The 16,039-nt window shown below is 44.7% G+C and overlaps 1 protein-coding gene and 1 long non-coding RNA gene across 2 annotated transcripts in view; one reads left to right on the forward strand and one right to left on the reverse strand.

Annotated features, from left to right (window-relative positions):
- Positions 1-16,039, forward strand: part of LOC143805623 (uncharacterized) — a 143,490-nt gene that overhangs the window by 125,453 nt on the left and 1,998 nt on the right. The window lies entirely within an intron of this gene.
- The window catches only part of GUCY2F (guanylate cyclase 2F, retinal), a 182,750-nt gene that overhangs the window by 10,498 nt on the left and 156,213 nt on the right, over positions 1-16,039 (reverse strand). Inside the window, exon 18 of the mRNA XM_077285143.1 lies at positions 12,825-12,910. Within this exon, the coding sequence (XP_077141258.1) occupies positions 12,825-12,910 (86 nt within the window). The remainder of the gene's footprint in view (positions 1-12,824; positions 12,911-16,039) is intronic.

Raw genomic sequence — 16,039 nt, forward strand, 5'->3', positions numbered from 1 at the left:
TGTCAGCTTGCACCACGTGCGCTAGGGCTAAGACGCCCCGCTCCCATCCTGCTGGCACACTACTTCCTCTTGAGGTACCTAGTAAGCCATGGACGGAGATCTCCATGGATTTTATCACTGACTTGCCCTCCTCAGCTGGGTACACGGTCATTTTGGTGATTGTTGATCGGTTCTCAAAAATGTTGCACTTTGTGTCTTTGCCTTCGTTGCCTAACACTAAGACTCTGGCTCAGGTATTTGTGCAGAAGGTGGTCAGACTTCATGGGGTTCCGTCTGACATCGTTTCCGATAGAGGTACTCAGTTTGTGGCAAAATTTTGCAAAGCGTTTTGCTCACGGCTGGGGATCAAGTTGTCTCATTCTTCAGCGTTTCATCCTCAGTCGAATGGTCATGAACCAAAATTTGGAGCAGTACTTATGCTGCTTTGTTTCTGATAACTAGGAGGAGTGGTCGACGTTCCTTCGTTTGGCTGAGTTTGCCATCAATAATTACCGCCAGGAGTCTTCTGGGGAGTCTCCGTTTTTTGTGTTTACGGGCTACATCCTCAATTTTGTACTTTGAGTCAGGGGGGCTCTTCCGGCGTCTCGGAGGAAGACCAGTTAGGAGCACAACTGTCATCAGTCTGGAGGAGAGTTAAACAGCGCTTATTGAGCGTGGGTGCTAGGTACAAACGTGTGGCCGACAGAAGGCGTGTGCCAGGTCCGGACCTGAGTGTGGATGACTGGGTGTGGTTATCCACAAAAAACATAAGACTCAAAATAGCATCCCTTAAATTGGGTCCTAGGTTTATTGGTCCATTTAAGGTCACCACTGTCATTAACCCAGTAGCTTACCGATTGGAGCTTCCTACGGTGTAAAAGATACACAACGTGTTCCACAGATCGTTGCTAAAAAAGATGGTGGGTCTTGTGGATGCGACACCGATGCCTTCTCCAGTCTTGGTGGATGGTAATTTGGAATTTGAAGTCTCCAAGGTGGTTGACTCTCGTGTAGTGCGCCGCACCTTACAATACTTGGTACACTGGCGTGGTTATGGGCCGGAGGAGAGGTCTTGGGTACCAGCCTCGGACATTCATGCGGATCGGCTGGTCAGTATGTTTCACCGCCGTCATCCGGACAAGCCGGGTCCTATAAGTCGTGAGGGCCCTGGGGTCCCTCGTAGAAGGCGGGGTACTGTCATGTCGGACGCTGTTCATACTAGGGCGTTCGACAGACAGTGGTAATTCCGCTTTTGTCCACTATGCGCTCAGTGGCGTCGGCTAGATTTTATCTAGCTGGTCCGGGGTTAATTTAGCTGGTGCTCGGATTGGAAGCTGGGTCATGCCCACTGCCTTTAAATTGTTCTTCTGAACATTGGGCGTCGCCGATTATAGCTTCTGTCTTGTGCTTGGTTATCTCGGTCTGGAGTGGTGGTCTAAGAAAAGGAGTATCGTATCTGGTGGTGTATATTTCCCTTTGTCATATTTTCCTCCTTCCTATATTTGTATTTGTTTTGCCCTGTGTCATGATCTCAATGGCAAGAGAACATAGCATAAGCATATATAGGAACTAGCTCTTGGAAGATGGGAACTGAGCTGACCATGAACTAAACCTAACGCACAACTAGCAGTGGCCGGGTAGCATGCCTACGTTGATTCTAGATGCCCAGCACCAGCCGGAGGACTAAATAAAACTAGCAGAGGAAAATATTAGTCCTAGCTCACCTCTAGAGAAATACCCCGAAAGGAGACAGAGGCCCCCCACATGTATTGGCGGTGAGTTGAGATGAAATAACAAACGTAGTATGAAAATAGGTTTAGCAAATTTGAGGTCCACTTACTACATAGCAGAAGACAGAAAGGACACTTTCATGGTCAGCTAAAAAGCCTATCAAAAACACCATCCAGAAATTACTTTAAAACTCTGGCATTAACTCATAACACCAGAGTGGCAATTCCTGTTCACAAGAGCTTTCCAGACACAGTAACGAAACTTCAGCTGTGAACTGGAACAAAAATGCAAAAACAAACATGGACAAGAGTCCAACTTATCTAGTAGTTGTCTAGGAGCAGGAACAAGCACAGAGAGGCTTCTGATAACATTGTTGACCGGCAAGCAACTAACAGAGCAGCAAGGTTATATAGCGACTCCCACATCTTGATGGGAACAGGTGAACAGAGAAGATGAAGACACCAGTTCAATTCCACCAGTAGCCACCGGGGGAGCCCAGAATCCAAATTCACAACAGTACCCCCCCCTCAAGGAGGGGGCACCGAACCCTCACCAGAACCACCAGGGCGATCAGGATGGGCCCTATGAAAGGCACGAACCAGATCGGAGGCATGAACATCAGATGCATTCACCCAAGAATTATCCTCCTGGCCGTATCCCTTCCACTTGACCAGATACTGGAGTCTCCGTCTGGAAACACGAGAGTCCAAGACCTTCTCCACAACGTACTCCAACTCACCCTCAACCAACACCGGAGCAGGAGGCTCAACGGAAGGCACAACCGGTACCTCATACCTGCGCAATAATGACCGATGAAAAACGTTATGAATAGAAAAGGATGCAGGGAGGTCCAAACGGAAGGAAACAGGGTTAAGAATCTCCAATATCTTATACGGGCCGATAAACCGAGGCTTAAACTTAGGAGAAGAGACCCTCATAGGGACAAAACGAGAAGACAACCACACCAAATCCCCAACAGAAAGCCGAGGACCAACACGACGGTGGCGGTTGGCAAAAAGCTGAGTCTTCTCCTGGGACAACCTCAAATTGTCCACCACCTGCCCCCAGATCTGATGCAATCTCTCCACCACAGCATCCACTCCAGGACAATCCGAAGATTCCACCTGACCAGAGGAAAATCGAGGATGAAACCCCGAATTACAGAAAAACGGGGACACCAAAGTGGCAGAGCTGGCCCGATTATTGAGAGCGAACTCCGCCAATGGCAAAAAAGCAACCCAATCATCCTGGTCAGCAGACACAAAACACCTCAGATATGTCTCCAGGGTCTGATTAATCCGCTCGGTCTGGCCATTCGTCTGAGGATGGAAAGCGGACGAAAAAGATAAATCTATGCCCATCCTAGCACAGAATGCCCGCCAAAATCTAGACACGAATTGGGTCCCTCTGTCAGAAACGATATTCTCAGGAATACCATGCAAACGAACAACATTTTGAAAAAACAGAGGAACCAACTCGGAAGAAGAAGGTAACTTGGGCAGAGGAACCAAATGGACCATCTTAGAAAAACGGTCACACACCACCCAGATGACAGACATCTTCTGAGAAACAGGCAGATCTGAAATAAAATCCATCGAGATGTGCGTCCAAGGCCTCTTAGGAATAGGCAAGGGCAACAATAATCCACTAGCCCGAGAACAACAAGGCTTGGCCCGAGCACAAACGTCACAAGACTGCACAAAGCCTCGCACATCTCGTGACAGGGAAGGCCACCAGAAGGACCTTGCCACCAAATCCCTGGTACCAAAAATGCCAGGATGACCTGCCAACGCAGAAGAATGAACCTCAGAGATGACTCTACTGGTCCAATCATCAGGAACAAACAGTTTATCAGGTGGGCAACGATCAGGTCTATCCGCCTGAAACTCCTGCAAGGCCCGCCGCAGGTCTGGAGAAACGGCTGACAATACCACTCCATCCTTAAGGATACCTGTGGGCTCAGAGTTACCAGGCGAGTCAGGCTCAAAACTCCTAGAAAGGGCATCCGCCTTAACATTCTTAGAACCCGGTAGGTACGACACCACAAAATTAAACCGAGAGAAAAATAATGACCAGCGCGCCTGTCTAGGATTCAGGCACCTGGCGGTCTCAAGATAAATCAAATTTTTGTGGTCAGTCAATACCACCACCTGATGTCTGGCCCCCTCAAGCCAATGGCGCCACTCCTCAAAAGCCCACTTCATGGCCAAAAGCTCCCGATTCCCAACATCATAATTCCGCTCAGCGGGCGAAAATTTACGGGAAAAGAAGGCACAAGGCCTCATCACGGAGCAGTCAGAACTTTTCTGCGACAACACTGCCCCAGCTCCGATCTCAGAAGCGTCGACCTCAACCTGAAAAGGTAGAGCAACATCAGGCTGACGCAACACAGGGGCAGAGGAAAAACGGCGCTTAAGCTCCCGAAAGGCCTCCACAGCATCAGGGGACCAATCAGCAACATCAGCACCCTTCTTAGTCAAATCGGTCAATGGTTTAGCAATATCCGAAAAACCAGCAATAAATCGACGATAAAAGTTAGCAAAGCCCAAAAATTTCTGAAGACTCTTAAGAGAAGAGGGCTGCGTCCAATCACAAATAGCTTGAACCTTGACAGGATCCATTTCAATGGAAGAGGGGGAAAAAATATATCCCAAAAAGGAAATCCTCTGTACCCCAAAAACACACTTAGAACCCTTCACACACAAAGAATTAGACCGCAAAACCTGAAAAACCCTCCTGACTTGCTGGACATGAGAGTCCCAGTCATCCGAAAAAATCAGAATATCATCCAGATACACAATCATAAATTTATCCAAATAATCGCGAAAAATATCATGCATAAAGGACTGGAAAACTGACGGAGCATTAGAAAGACCAAAAGGCATCACCAAATACTCAAAGTGGCCCTCGGGCGTATTAAATGCGGTTTTCCACTCATCCCCCTGCCTGATTCGCACCAAATTATACGCCCCACGAAGGTCAATCTTAGAGAACCACTTGGCCCCCTTTATGCGAGCAAACAAATCAGTCAGCAACGGCAATGGGTATTGATATTTAACAGTGATTTTATTCAAAAGCCGATAATCAATACATGGTCTCAAAGAGCCGTCTTTTTTTTGACACAAAGAAAAAACCGGCTCCTAAGGGAGATGACGATGGACGAATATGTCCCTTTTCCAAGGACTCCTTTATATATTCTCGCATAGCAGCATGTTCAGGCACAGACAGATTAAATAAACGACCCTTTGGGTATTTACTACCCGGGATTAAATCTATGGCACAATCGCACTCTCGGTGCGGAGGTAACGAACCAAGCTTGGATTCTTCAAAGACGTCACGATAGTCAGACAGGAACTCAGGAATTTCAGAGGGAATGGATGATGAAATGGAAACCACAGGTACATCCCCATGAGCCCCCTTACATCCCCAGCTCAACACAGACATAGCTCTCCAGTCGAGGACTGGGTTGTGAGATTGCAGCCAAGGCAATCCTAGTACCAAATCATCATGTAGATTATACAGCACCAGAAAGCGAATAATCTCCTGGTGATCCGGATTAATACGCATAGTTACTTGTGTCCAGTATTGTGGTTTATTATTAGCCAATGGGGTGGAGTCAATCCCCTTCAGAGGAATAGGAGTCTCCAAAGGCTCTAAATCATACCCACAGCGTTTGGCAAAGGACCAATCCATAAGACTCAAAGCGGCGCCAGAGTCGACATAGGCGTCCGTGATAATAGATGACAAAGAGCAAATCAGGGTCACAGATAGAATAAATTTAGACGGTAAGGTGCAAATGGAAACAGATTTACCAAGCTTTTTAGTGCGCTTAGAGCATGCTGATATAACATGAGTAGAATCACCACAATAGAAACACAACCCATTTTTCCGTCTAAAATTCTGCCGCTCGCTTCGGGACAGAATTCTATCACACTGCATACTCTCTGGCGACTTCTCAGTGGACACCGCCAGATGGTGCACTGGTTTGCGCTCCCGCAAACGCCTATCGATCTGAATAGCCATTGTCATGGACTCATTCAGACCCGCAGGCACAGGGACAAAAATAATTTGCAATTATTTCGAAAATTCTGAAACCCGGATCTATTCCCCGAGAAAAATTCCGGCAAAGGAATTCTCGGCTCAGATACAGGTGCATGACAAACAAAATCTTGCAAATTTTGTACCTTCGTGGCGAGATTTTTCAAACCTGCAGTTACACTCTGAAGATCCATTACAAACAGGTGGACACAGAGCCATTCAAGGGTTAAGAGGAGGTAAGAAGCAGCTAGACAGCAATTAAGGGCTAGGCAGCAAAACTCTGAGGGGAGAAAAAAAAAAAAAAAAAATTTCCCTTCAACACTTCTTTTTCTCCTGCTTCAGCCCAAACAATTAACACTTTGAAGGTCCGGTCAAACTGTCATGATCTCAATGGCAAGAGAACATAGCATAAGCATATATAGGAACTAGCTCTTGGAAGATGGGAACTGAGCTGACCATGAACTAAACCTAACGCACAACTAGCAGTGGCCGGGTAGCATGCCTACGTTGATTCTAGATGCCCAGCACCAGCCGGAGGACTAAATAAAACTAGCAGAGGAAAATATTAGTCCTAGCTCACCTCTAGAGAAATACCCCGAAAGGAGACAGAGGCCCCCCACATGTATTGGCGGTGAGTTGAGATGAAATAACAAACGTAGTATGAAAATAGGTTTAGCAAATTTGAGGTCCACTTACTACATAGCAGAAGACAGAAAGGACACTTTCATGGTCAGCTAAAAAGCCTATCAAAAACACCATCCAGAAATTACTTTAAAACTCTGGCATTAACTCATAACACCAGAGTGGCAATTCCTGTTCACAAGAGCTTTCCAGACACAGTAACGAAACTTCAGCTGTGAACTGGAACAAAAATGCAAAAACAAACATGGACAAGAGTCCAACTTATCTAGTAGTTGTCTAGGAGCAGGAACAAGCACAGAGAGGCTTCTGATAACATTGTTGACCGGCAAGCAACTAACAGAGCAGCAAGGTTATATAGCGGCTCCCACATCTTGATGGGAACAGGTGAACAGAGAAGATGAAGACACCAGTTCAATTCCACCAGTAGCCACCGGGGGAGCCCAGAATCCAAATTCACAACAGCCCTGTGCACTTATTGTGTATTCCTGAGTGACTGCGGCGTGGTGTATATTTTCCGTTATCCTTGTCTGTGCTAACTGTGGGTATTGGTTAGTGGTCTCTTCACTGGGAGGTGGGTAGTGGTTTCAGCCTGAGGTTGTAACAGGAGATAGGGTGAGGATGGAGGCCCAGACATGCACACCATCAGTGTAAACTCTGGGAGAAGGGTCAGTCAGAGTTTCCCAGAGTTGAGGGAAATCGCAGGGGCCCGGGTTATTAGCTCTTGCCTACCTAAGTTTCCCGTGACACCTAGGTTTCCCGTGACACTAGTAGCCGGCAGCACCACCTACTAGCAGGCAACACCACCTATTAGGAGGCAGCAATACTATCTTCACTAGTTAACATGTGCTGAGTTTTTATTGAAAACTACTAGTACTCTCTATTGACAGGGGAAAACAAATGTTATTGGTAACCCCTGTATTAAAGCACATTTAAGTATAATTTTATAAGTAGGAGACCCTACGTGCCCGAAACATGCTTTGGGGTGGGTGGCATCGTGGTCTCTCAGGTAATCCAATTGTTACTACTTCTACTGGTCATGCTCCATTGTTATTTGTATGTCATGTTTTGACACTTGTGATGAGGTTTTATAGTGCTTTTTACATCCTTTACATCTGGTGTATGTATATATATATATATATATATATATATATATATATATATATATATATATATGTATTCCTATGAACTCTTTGCACAATGCACTGGCACTTTTTGAGCTGACTATTTATTGAGAACTTACTAATGATTGCCTGTTGGGTACTGCCTTGCCACCTTTTTTGATGAGTCTTTTGTCATCTCCCTGTTATCTCTACTTTTTTATTATTGTTATGTCATTTTTGAGTTAATAAAATTGTTACTTTTATATAAATTTGGCTCTTTTGGTGCTCTTGCTCCTCTATGGTTGTTCTGTGGGGTCATAATGGAGATGAATCTGTGCTGCACTTTATGTACATGCTCAGTAGTGAGGCAGTGCTGAGGAGTCATAGTTGAGATGAATCTGTGCTGCACTTTATGTACATGCTCAGTAGTGAGGCAGTGCTGTGGAGTCGTAGTTAAGATGAATCTGTGTTGCACTTTATGTACATGCTCAGTAATGAGGCAGGGCTGTGTAGTCGGGTGAGAGGAATCTGTGCTGCACTTTATGTACATGCTCAGTAGTGAGGCAGTGGTGTGGAGTCATAGTTGAGATGAATTTGTGCTGCACTTTATGTACATGCTCAGTAGTGACTAGTGCTGAGGAATCATAGTTGAGATGAATCTGTGCTGCACTTTATGAACATGCTCAGTAGTGACCAGTGCTGTGGAGTCAGGTGAGTAGAATATGTGCTGCACTTTATGTACATGCTCAGTAGTGACCAGTGCTGTGAAGTCATAGTAAAGATGAATTTGTGCTGCACTTTATGTACATGCTCAGTAGTGATCAGTGCTGTGAAGTCGTAGATAAGATGAATCTGTGCTGCACTTTATGTACATGCTCAGTACTGACCAGTGCTGTAGAGTCATAGTTGAGATGAATCTGTGCTGCACTTTATGTACATGCCCAGTAGTGAGGCAGTGCTGTGGAGTCGTAGTTAAGATGAATCTGTGCTGCACTTTATGTACATGCTCAGTAATGAGGCAGGGCTGTGTAGTCGGGTGAGAGGAATCTGTGCTGCACTTTATGTACATGCTCAGTAGTGAGGCAGTGGTGTGGAGTCATAGTTGAGATGAATTTGTGCTGCACTTTATGTACATGCTCAGTAATGAGGCAGGGCTGTGTAGTCGGGTGAGAGGAATCTGTGCTGCACTTTATGTACATGCCCAGTAGTGAGGCAGTGCTGTGGAGTCATAGTTAAGATGAATCTGTGCTGCACTTTATGTACATGCTCAGTAATGAGGCAGGGCTGTGTAGTCGGGTGAGAGGAATCTGTGCTGCACTTTATGTACATGCTCAGTAGTGACCAGTGCTGTAGAGTCATAGTTGAGATGAATCTGTGCTGCACTTTATGTACATGCTTAGTAGTGAGACAGTGCCGTGGAGACATAGTTGAGATGAATCTGTGCTGCACTTTATGTACATGCTCAGTAGTGACCAGTGCTGTAGAGTCATAGTTGAGATGAATCTGTGCTGCACTTTATGTACATGCTTAGTAGTGAGGCAGTGCCGTGGAGTCATAGTTGAGATGAATCTGTGCTGCACTTTATGTACATGCTCAATAGTGACCAGTGATGTGGAGTCATAGTTAAGATGAATCTGTGTTGCACTTTATGTACATGCTCAGTAGTGAGGCAGTGCCGTGTAGTCATAATTGAGATGAATCTGTGCTGCACTTTATGTACATGCTCAGTAGTGAGGCAGTGCTGTGGAGTCAAAGTTGAGATGAATCTGTGCTGCACTTTATGTATATACTCAGTAGTGACCAGTGCTGTGGAGTCAGGTGAGAAGAATCTGTGCTGCACTTTATGTACATGCTCAGTAGTGACCAGTGCTGTGAAGTCATAGTGAAGATGAATCTGTGCTGCACTTTATGTACATGCTCAGTAGTGACCAGTGCTGTGGAGTCATAGTTGAGATGAATCTGTGTTGCACTTTATGTACATGCTCAGTAGTGAGGCAGTGCCGTGGAGTCATAATTGAGATGAATCTGTGCTGCACTTTATGTACATGCTCAGTAGTGAGGCAGTGCCGTGGAGTCATAATTGAGATGAATCTGTGTTGCACTTTATGTACATGCTCAGTAGTGAGGCAGTGCCGTGTAGTCATAATTGAGATGAATCTGTGCTGCACTTTATGTACATGCTCAGTAGTGAGGCAGTGCTGTGGAGTCAAAGTTGAGATGAATCTGTGCTGCACTTTATGTATATACTCAGTAGTGACCAGTGCTGTGGAGTCAGGTGAGAAGAATCTGTGCTGCACTTTATGTACATGCTCAGTAGTGACCAGTGCTGTGAAGTCATAGTGAAGATGAATCTGTGCTGCACTTTATGTACATGCTCAGTAGTGACCAGTGCTGTGGAGTCATAGTTGAGATGAATCTGTGTTGCACTTTATGTACATGCTCAGTAGTGAGGCAGTGCCGTGGAGTCATAATTGAGATGAATCTGTGCTGCACTTTATGTACATGCTCAGTAGTGAGGCAGTGCTGTGGAGTCATAGTTGAGATGAATCTGTGCTGCACTTTATGTACATGCTCAATAGTGACCAGTGATGTGGAGTCATAAGGTACCTTCACATTAAGCGACGCTGCAGCGATAGCGACAACGATGCCGATCGCTGCAGCGTCGCTGTTTGATCGCTGGAGAGCTGTCACACAGACATCTCTCCAGCGACCAACGATGCCGAGGCCCCCGGGTAACCAGGGTAAACATCGGGTTGCTAAGCGCAGGGCCGCGCTTAGTAACCCGATGTTTACCCTGGTTACCAGTGTAAAATGTAAAAAAAACAAACACTACATACTTACATTCGCGTCCCCCGGCGTCCGCTTCCTGCACTGACTGAGCGCCGGCCATAACAGCAGAGCGGTGACGTCACCGCTGTGCTGTACTTTCACTTTCACTTTACGGCGCTCAGTCAGTGTGGGAAGCGGACGCCGGGGGATGCGAAGGTGAGTATGTACTGTTTGTTTTTTTTACATTTTACACTGGTAACCAGGGTAAACATCGGGTTACTAAGCGTGGCCCTGCGCTTAGTAACCCTATGTTTACCCTGGTTACCAGTGTAAAACATCGCTGGTATCGTTGCTTTTGGTGTCAAACACGACGATACACGCCGGTCTGACGACCAAATAAAGTTCTGAACTTTGTTCAATGACCAGCGATATCACAGCAGGATCCTGATCGCTGCTGCGTGTCAAACTAAACGATATCGCTAGCCAGGATGCTGCAACGTCACGGATCGCTAGCGATATCGTTTAGTGTGAAGGTACCTACAGTTGAGATGAATCTGTGCTGCACTTTATGTATATGCTCAGTAGTGACCAGTGCTGTGGAGTCAGGTGAGAAGAATCTGTGCTGCACTTTATGTACATGCTCAGTAGTGACCAGTGCTGTGAAGTCATAGTGAAGATGAATCTGTGCTGCACTTTATGTACATGCTCAGTAGTGACCAGTGCTGTGGAGTCATAGTTGAGATGAATCTGTGCTGCACTTTATGTACATGCTCGGTAGTGATCAGTGCTGTGGAGTCGTAGTTGAGATGAATCTGTGCTACACTTTATGTACATGCTCAGTAGTGACCAGTGCTGTAGAGTCATAGTGAGATGAATCTGTGCTGTACTTTATGTACATGCTCAGTAGTGAGGCAGTGCTGTGGAGTCATAGTTGAGATGAATCTGTGCTGCACTTTATGTACATGCTCAGTAGTGAGGTAGTACTGTGGAGTCGTAGTTAAGATGAATCTGTGCTGCACTTTAGGTACATGCTCAGTAGTGACCAGTGCTGTAGAGTCATAGTTGAGATGAATCTGTGCTGCACTTTATGTACATGCTCAGAAAGGGCAGTGCTGTGGAGTCATAGTTGAGATGAATCTGTGCTGCACTTTATGCACATGCTCAGTAGTGAGGCAGTGCTCTGTAGTCAGGGTGAGATGAATCTGTACTGCACTTTTTGTACATGATCAGTAGTGTGGCAATGCTGTGGAGTCATAGTTGAGATGAATCTGTGCTGCACTTTATGTATATGCTTAGTAGTGACCAGTGCTATGGAGTCAGGTGAGAAGAATCTGTGCTGCACTTTATGTACATGCTCAGTAGTGACCAGTGCTGTGAAGTCATAGTGAAGATGAATCTGTGCTGCACTTTATGTACATGCTCAGTAGTGACCAGTGCTGTGGAGTCATAGTTGAGATGAATCTGTGCTGCACTTTATGCACATGCTCAGTAGTGACCAGTGCTGTGGAGTCGGGTGAGATGAATCTGTGCTGTACTTTATGTACATGCTCAGTAGTGACCAGTGCTGTGGAGTTATAGTTGAGATTAATCTGTGCTGTACTTTATGTACATGCTCAGTAGTGACCAGTGCTGTGGAGTCATAGGTGAGTTGAATCCGTGCTGCAATGTATGTACTGTACATGCTCAGTAGTGACCAATGCTGTGGAGTCATAGTTGAGATTAATCTGTGCTGTACTTTATGTACATGCTCAGTATTGACCAGTGCTGTGTTGTCGGACTTGAGATGAATCTGTGCCACACTTTATGTACATGCTCAGTAGTGAGGCAGTGCTGTGAAGTCGGAGTCGTAAGTCAGCAAAATTTAGGAGTTGGAGTCTGCGGTTTGGCTTATTGGCTCCACAGCCCTGAGAGTAGCTAGATAATGAATCCATGTGTTGGATTCAAAATTAAAAAAAAAAATGTTTATACAGTCATTCTGTCATAGATCTTGAAAGTAAGTACACCAGCCTCCTCCGTTTAATAGACCTGTTTAATAATGGCGTGATGGATTTTTTGTTTCAGGGATTGATCGTTATTTTTACCATCTAACAGATCTACATCCCATCAACAGAATCATGTCAGAGATTGATGGGTGATTTGTCATTTTCACAATCTGATGACCTTCATTTACCAGTCGTTAAGATGTTATCCAGTGAATATCTCTATGAAATCATGAATGTATGGTCAGCTTTAGAGTACGGCCACATTAATGGTGGTGCACAGAGAACCTCCTGATTATTGCTTTGTCATTAGGAGAGAGGTTGCTAATAGAATGCAAGAGAAGTGGTGACACGTATGGCATGTAATGTTATACATTTTCATGCATAACATTACCTCAGATATTCTTCCTTGCAAGTTGCTTTTCAGCTTTTCTTCTTTTGAAAGCGGTTATCTCATCCTGCAGAAAACCATGACCCACTTGCCTGTGAACGATATCAAAATAGTGACGGAAAAAAAAATAGAAATACAGTCAGGTAGACAGCAAGAGGATATCCTGCACCTGGACCGCATGGTGTCTCCGCTTACCCTGACTTGATCACTGGTGGGACAGGTAATGGTTTTCTAAAACCTTCTTTTCCAACCAGCCAGTATGTCTCTTCAACACCTTTACCCTTATCCAAAAGAGAGAAAGGACATTATTAACAGATGGCTTTTAAGGACCCCCAATGTACCAAAGTTGGGTTAAATAAAAGCCCCCAATTGAGTTTGCTGAAATAAAAAAGTAAACAAAAACCTGGAATTATCCAGTGATTGTGAATGCACAGTAACAGAGGACAAGGATATTTGTGGATCATAGGTTATATTTATTAATTGATGATCATCTTTAATCCCAAGCATTAACGCTTCATACAAAATTGTAGTGGACAACCAACACCTTTAACTTTTTTTTTACATGGTAACTTTATCATTTACTTTCTGCTTCAGATGTCATGAGTTTTTTGATTAGTGAATGTAATCATGCTTTTCTACTTTCACACTGATGACAAATCGTTGATCTATAATAAAACAGAATACTCAGCACTCAAGGATTCAAGAGAAATGCTTTTTGTCTTTTATTTACAAGGCAATCCAAAAAATAACCTTTTGACTCATAAAACATGGGTCTTTATCAAACTATGTGTAACATAAAAATACAGATACAGTGTAAGTTGAAAAGGAAAATAACAAATATCTATTTAATTTATAGAAAGATTTGTCGGTTTATTACACTAAGGGTACATTTCCACTGCCGAGAGACAAATCGGTCCGTAATCTGGACCGAAAAAACGGATGTAACGTATGCGATTGTCATGCAAGTGCAATGCGAGTGCAATGCGATTTTTAATCGCATCATCCGTATGACATCAGTATGACATCCGTATTGCTGTCCGATTTTTACGCACCAGTGTCCTTTGAAAAGCCGGCAAATCAGCGCCGTGTACAGTAAAATCACACTGACAGGTTAGAATAGAGTAGATATATGCACATAGAATGGGTATATATACATATATACATGTCAGTGAGACACCTATATATGTATATTTATATTTAATGCAGCGCTAGATAGCATAAAAGCCGCTAATTCAATTGCCGGCTTTTGCTCTCTCCTTCACAAACCCGACAGGATATGAGACATGATTACATACAGTAAACCATCTCATATCCCCCTTTTTTTTTGCATATTCCTCACTACTAATGTTAGTAGTGTGTATGTGCAAAATTTGGCCGCTGTAGCTGCTCAAATAAAGGGTTAAATGGCGGAAAAAATTGGCGTGGGCTCCCGCGCAATTTTCTCCGCCAGAATGGTAAAGCCAGTGACTGAGGACAGATATTAATAGCCAGGAGAGGGTCCATGGTTATTGGCCCCCCCGTGGCTAAAAACATCTGCCCCCAGCCACCCCAGAAAAGGCACATCTGGAAGATGCGCCTATTCTGGCACTTGGCCACTCTCTTCCCACTCCCTGTAGCGGTGGGATATGGGGTAATGAAGGGTTAATGCCACCTTGCTATTGGAAGGTGACATTAAGCCAGATTAATAATGGAGAGGCGTCAATTATGACACCTATCCATTATTAATCCAATTGTTGGAAAGGGTTAAAAAACACACACACACATGATTTAAAAGTATTTTAATGAAATAAACACAGCGGTTGTTGTAATAATTTATTGTTCTCTCAATCCATTAGGAACACCCTCGCTTGGAAAAATAATAAACACACAAGATACATACCTTCTGGTGAACCGTCTCGTCCCACGAAGTAATCCATCTGAAGGGGTTAACTAATATTACAGGCAGGAGCCCTGCAAATGCAGCTGTGCTCCGTGCCTGTAATCCCCGGCGAATGAATGAAATGTAGGTCATTGACCTACATTTCCTTCAGTCGCGGTGATGCGCCCCCTGGTGGATGTCCTCATATGACCTGGAGCGTGGGAAAAAGTTCCCAGGCTGCAGTTCATGAGAACATCCACCAGAGGGCGCCTCACCGCGACTCAATGTAAGTACAGATCCAGCTTTCCTTTCAGCACCCGGGGATTACAGGCACGAGCGAGTGGTTTATCGCAGCTCTGCCTGTAATATTAGTTAACCCCTTCAGATGGATTACTTCGTGGGACGAGACGGTTCACCAGAAGGTATGTATCTTGTGCGTTTATTATTTTTCAAAGCGAGGGTTTCCTAATGGATTGAGAGAACAATAAATTATTACAACAACCGCTGTGTTTATTGCATTAAACTACTTTTAAATCATGTGTGTGTGTGTTTTTTAACCCTTTCCAACAATTGGATTAATAATGGATAGGTGTCATAATTGACGCCTCTCCGTTATTAATCTGGCTTAATGTCACCTTCCAATAGCAAGGTGGCATTAACCCTTCATTACCCCATATCCCACCGCTACAGGGAGTGGGAAGAGAGTGGCCAAGTGCCAGAATAGGCGCATCTTCCAGATGTGCCTTTTCTGGGGTGGCTGGGGGCAGATGTTTTTAGCCACGGGGGGGCCAATAACCATGGACCCTCTCCTGGCTATTAATATCTGCCCTCAGTCACTGGCTTTACCATTCTGGCGGAGAAAATTGCGCGGGAGCCCACGCCAATTTTTTCCGCCATTTAACCCTTTATTTGAGCAGCTACAGCGGCCAAATTTTGCACATACACACTACTAACATTAGTAGTGTGGAATATGCAAAAAAAAGAGGATATGAGATGGTTTACTGTATGTAATCATGTCTCATATCATGTCGGGTTTGTGCAGGAGAAATGCAAAGCCGGCAATTGAATTAGCGGCTTTTATGCTATCTAGCGCTGCATTAAATATAAATATACATATATAGGTGTCTCACTGACATATATATATGTATATACACACATTCTATGTGCATATATCTACTCTATTCTAACCTGTCAGTGTGATTTTACTGTACACCGCGCTGAATTACCGGCTTTTCAAAGGACACCGGTGCGTAAAAATCGGACAGAACTCGCATGGTGCGAGTGCTGTGCGATTTTTTTCTCGCACCCATTGACTTGCATTGGCGAGTCTCGTCCGAGACTCGCAGCAAATCGCAGCAAGCTGCGATTTTTTTCTCAGTCCGATTTCGGCCGAGAAAAAAATCGCAAATGAAAAGACACCTATTGAATAACATTGGTCCGAGTGCAATCCGATTTTTTATCGGATTGCACTCGTCCGTTTTCCTCGCCAGTGGAAATGTAGCCATAGTCTTATAGTCATACAAGACACATCTGTGGACTATCATACTCATCT

The sequence above is a fragment of the Ranitomeya variabilis genome, chromosome 2, assembly GCF_051348905.1.
Source record: "Ranitomeya variabilis isolate aRanVar5 chromosome 2, aRanVar5.hap1, whole genome shotgun sequence".
Classification (NCBI taxonomy): Eukaryota; Metazoa; Chordata; class Amphibia; order Anura; family Dendrobatidae; genus Ranitomeya; species Ranitomeya variabilis.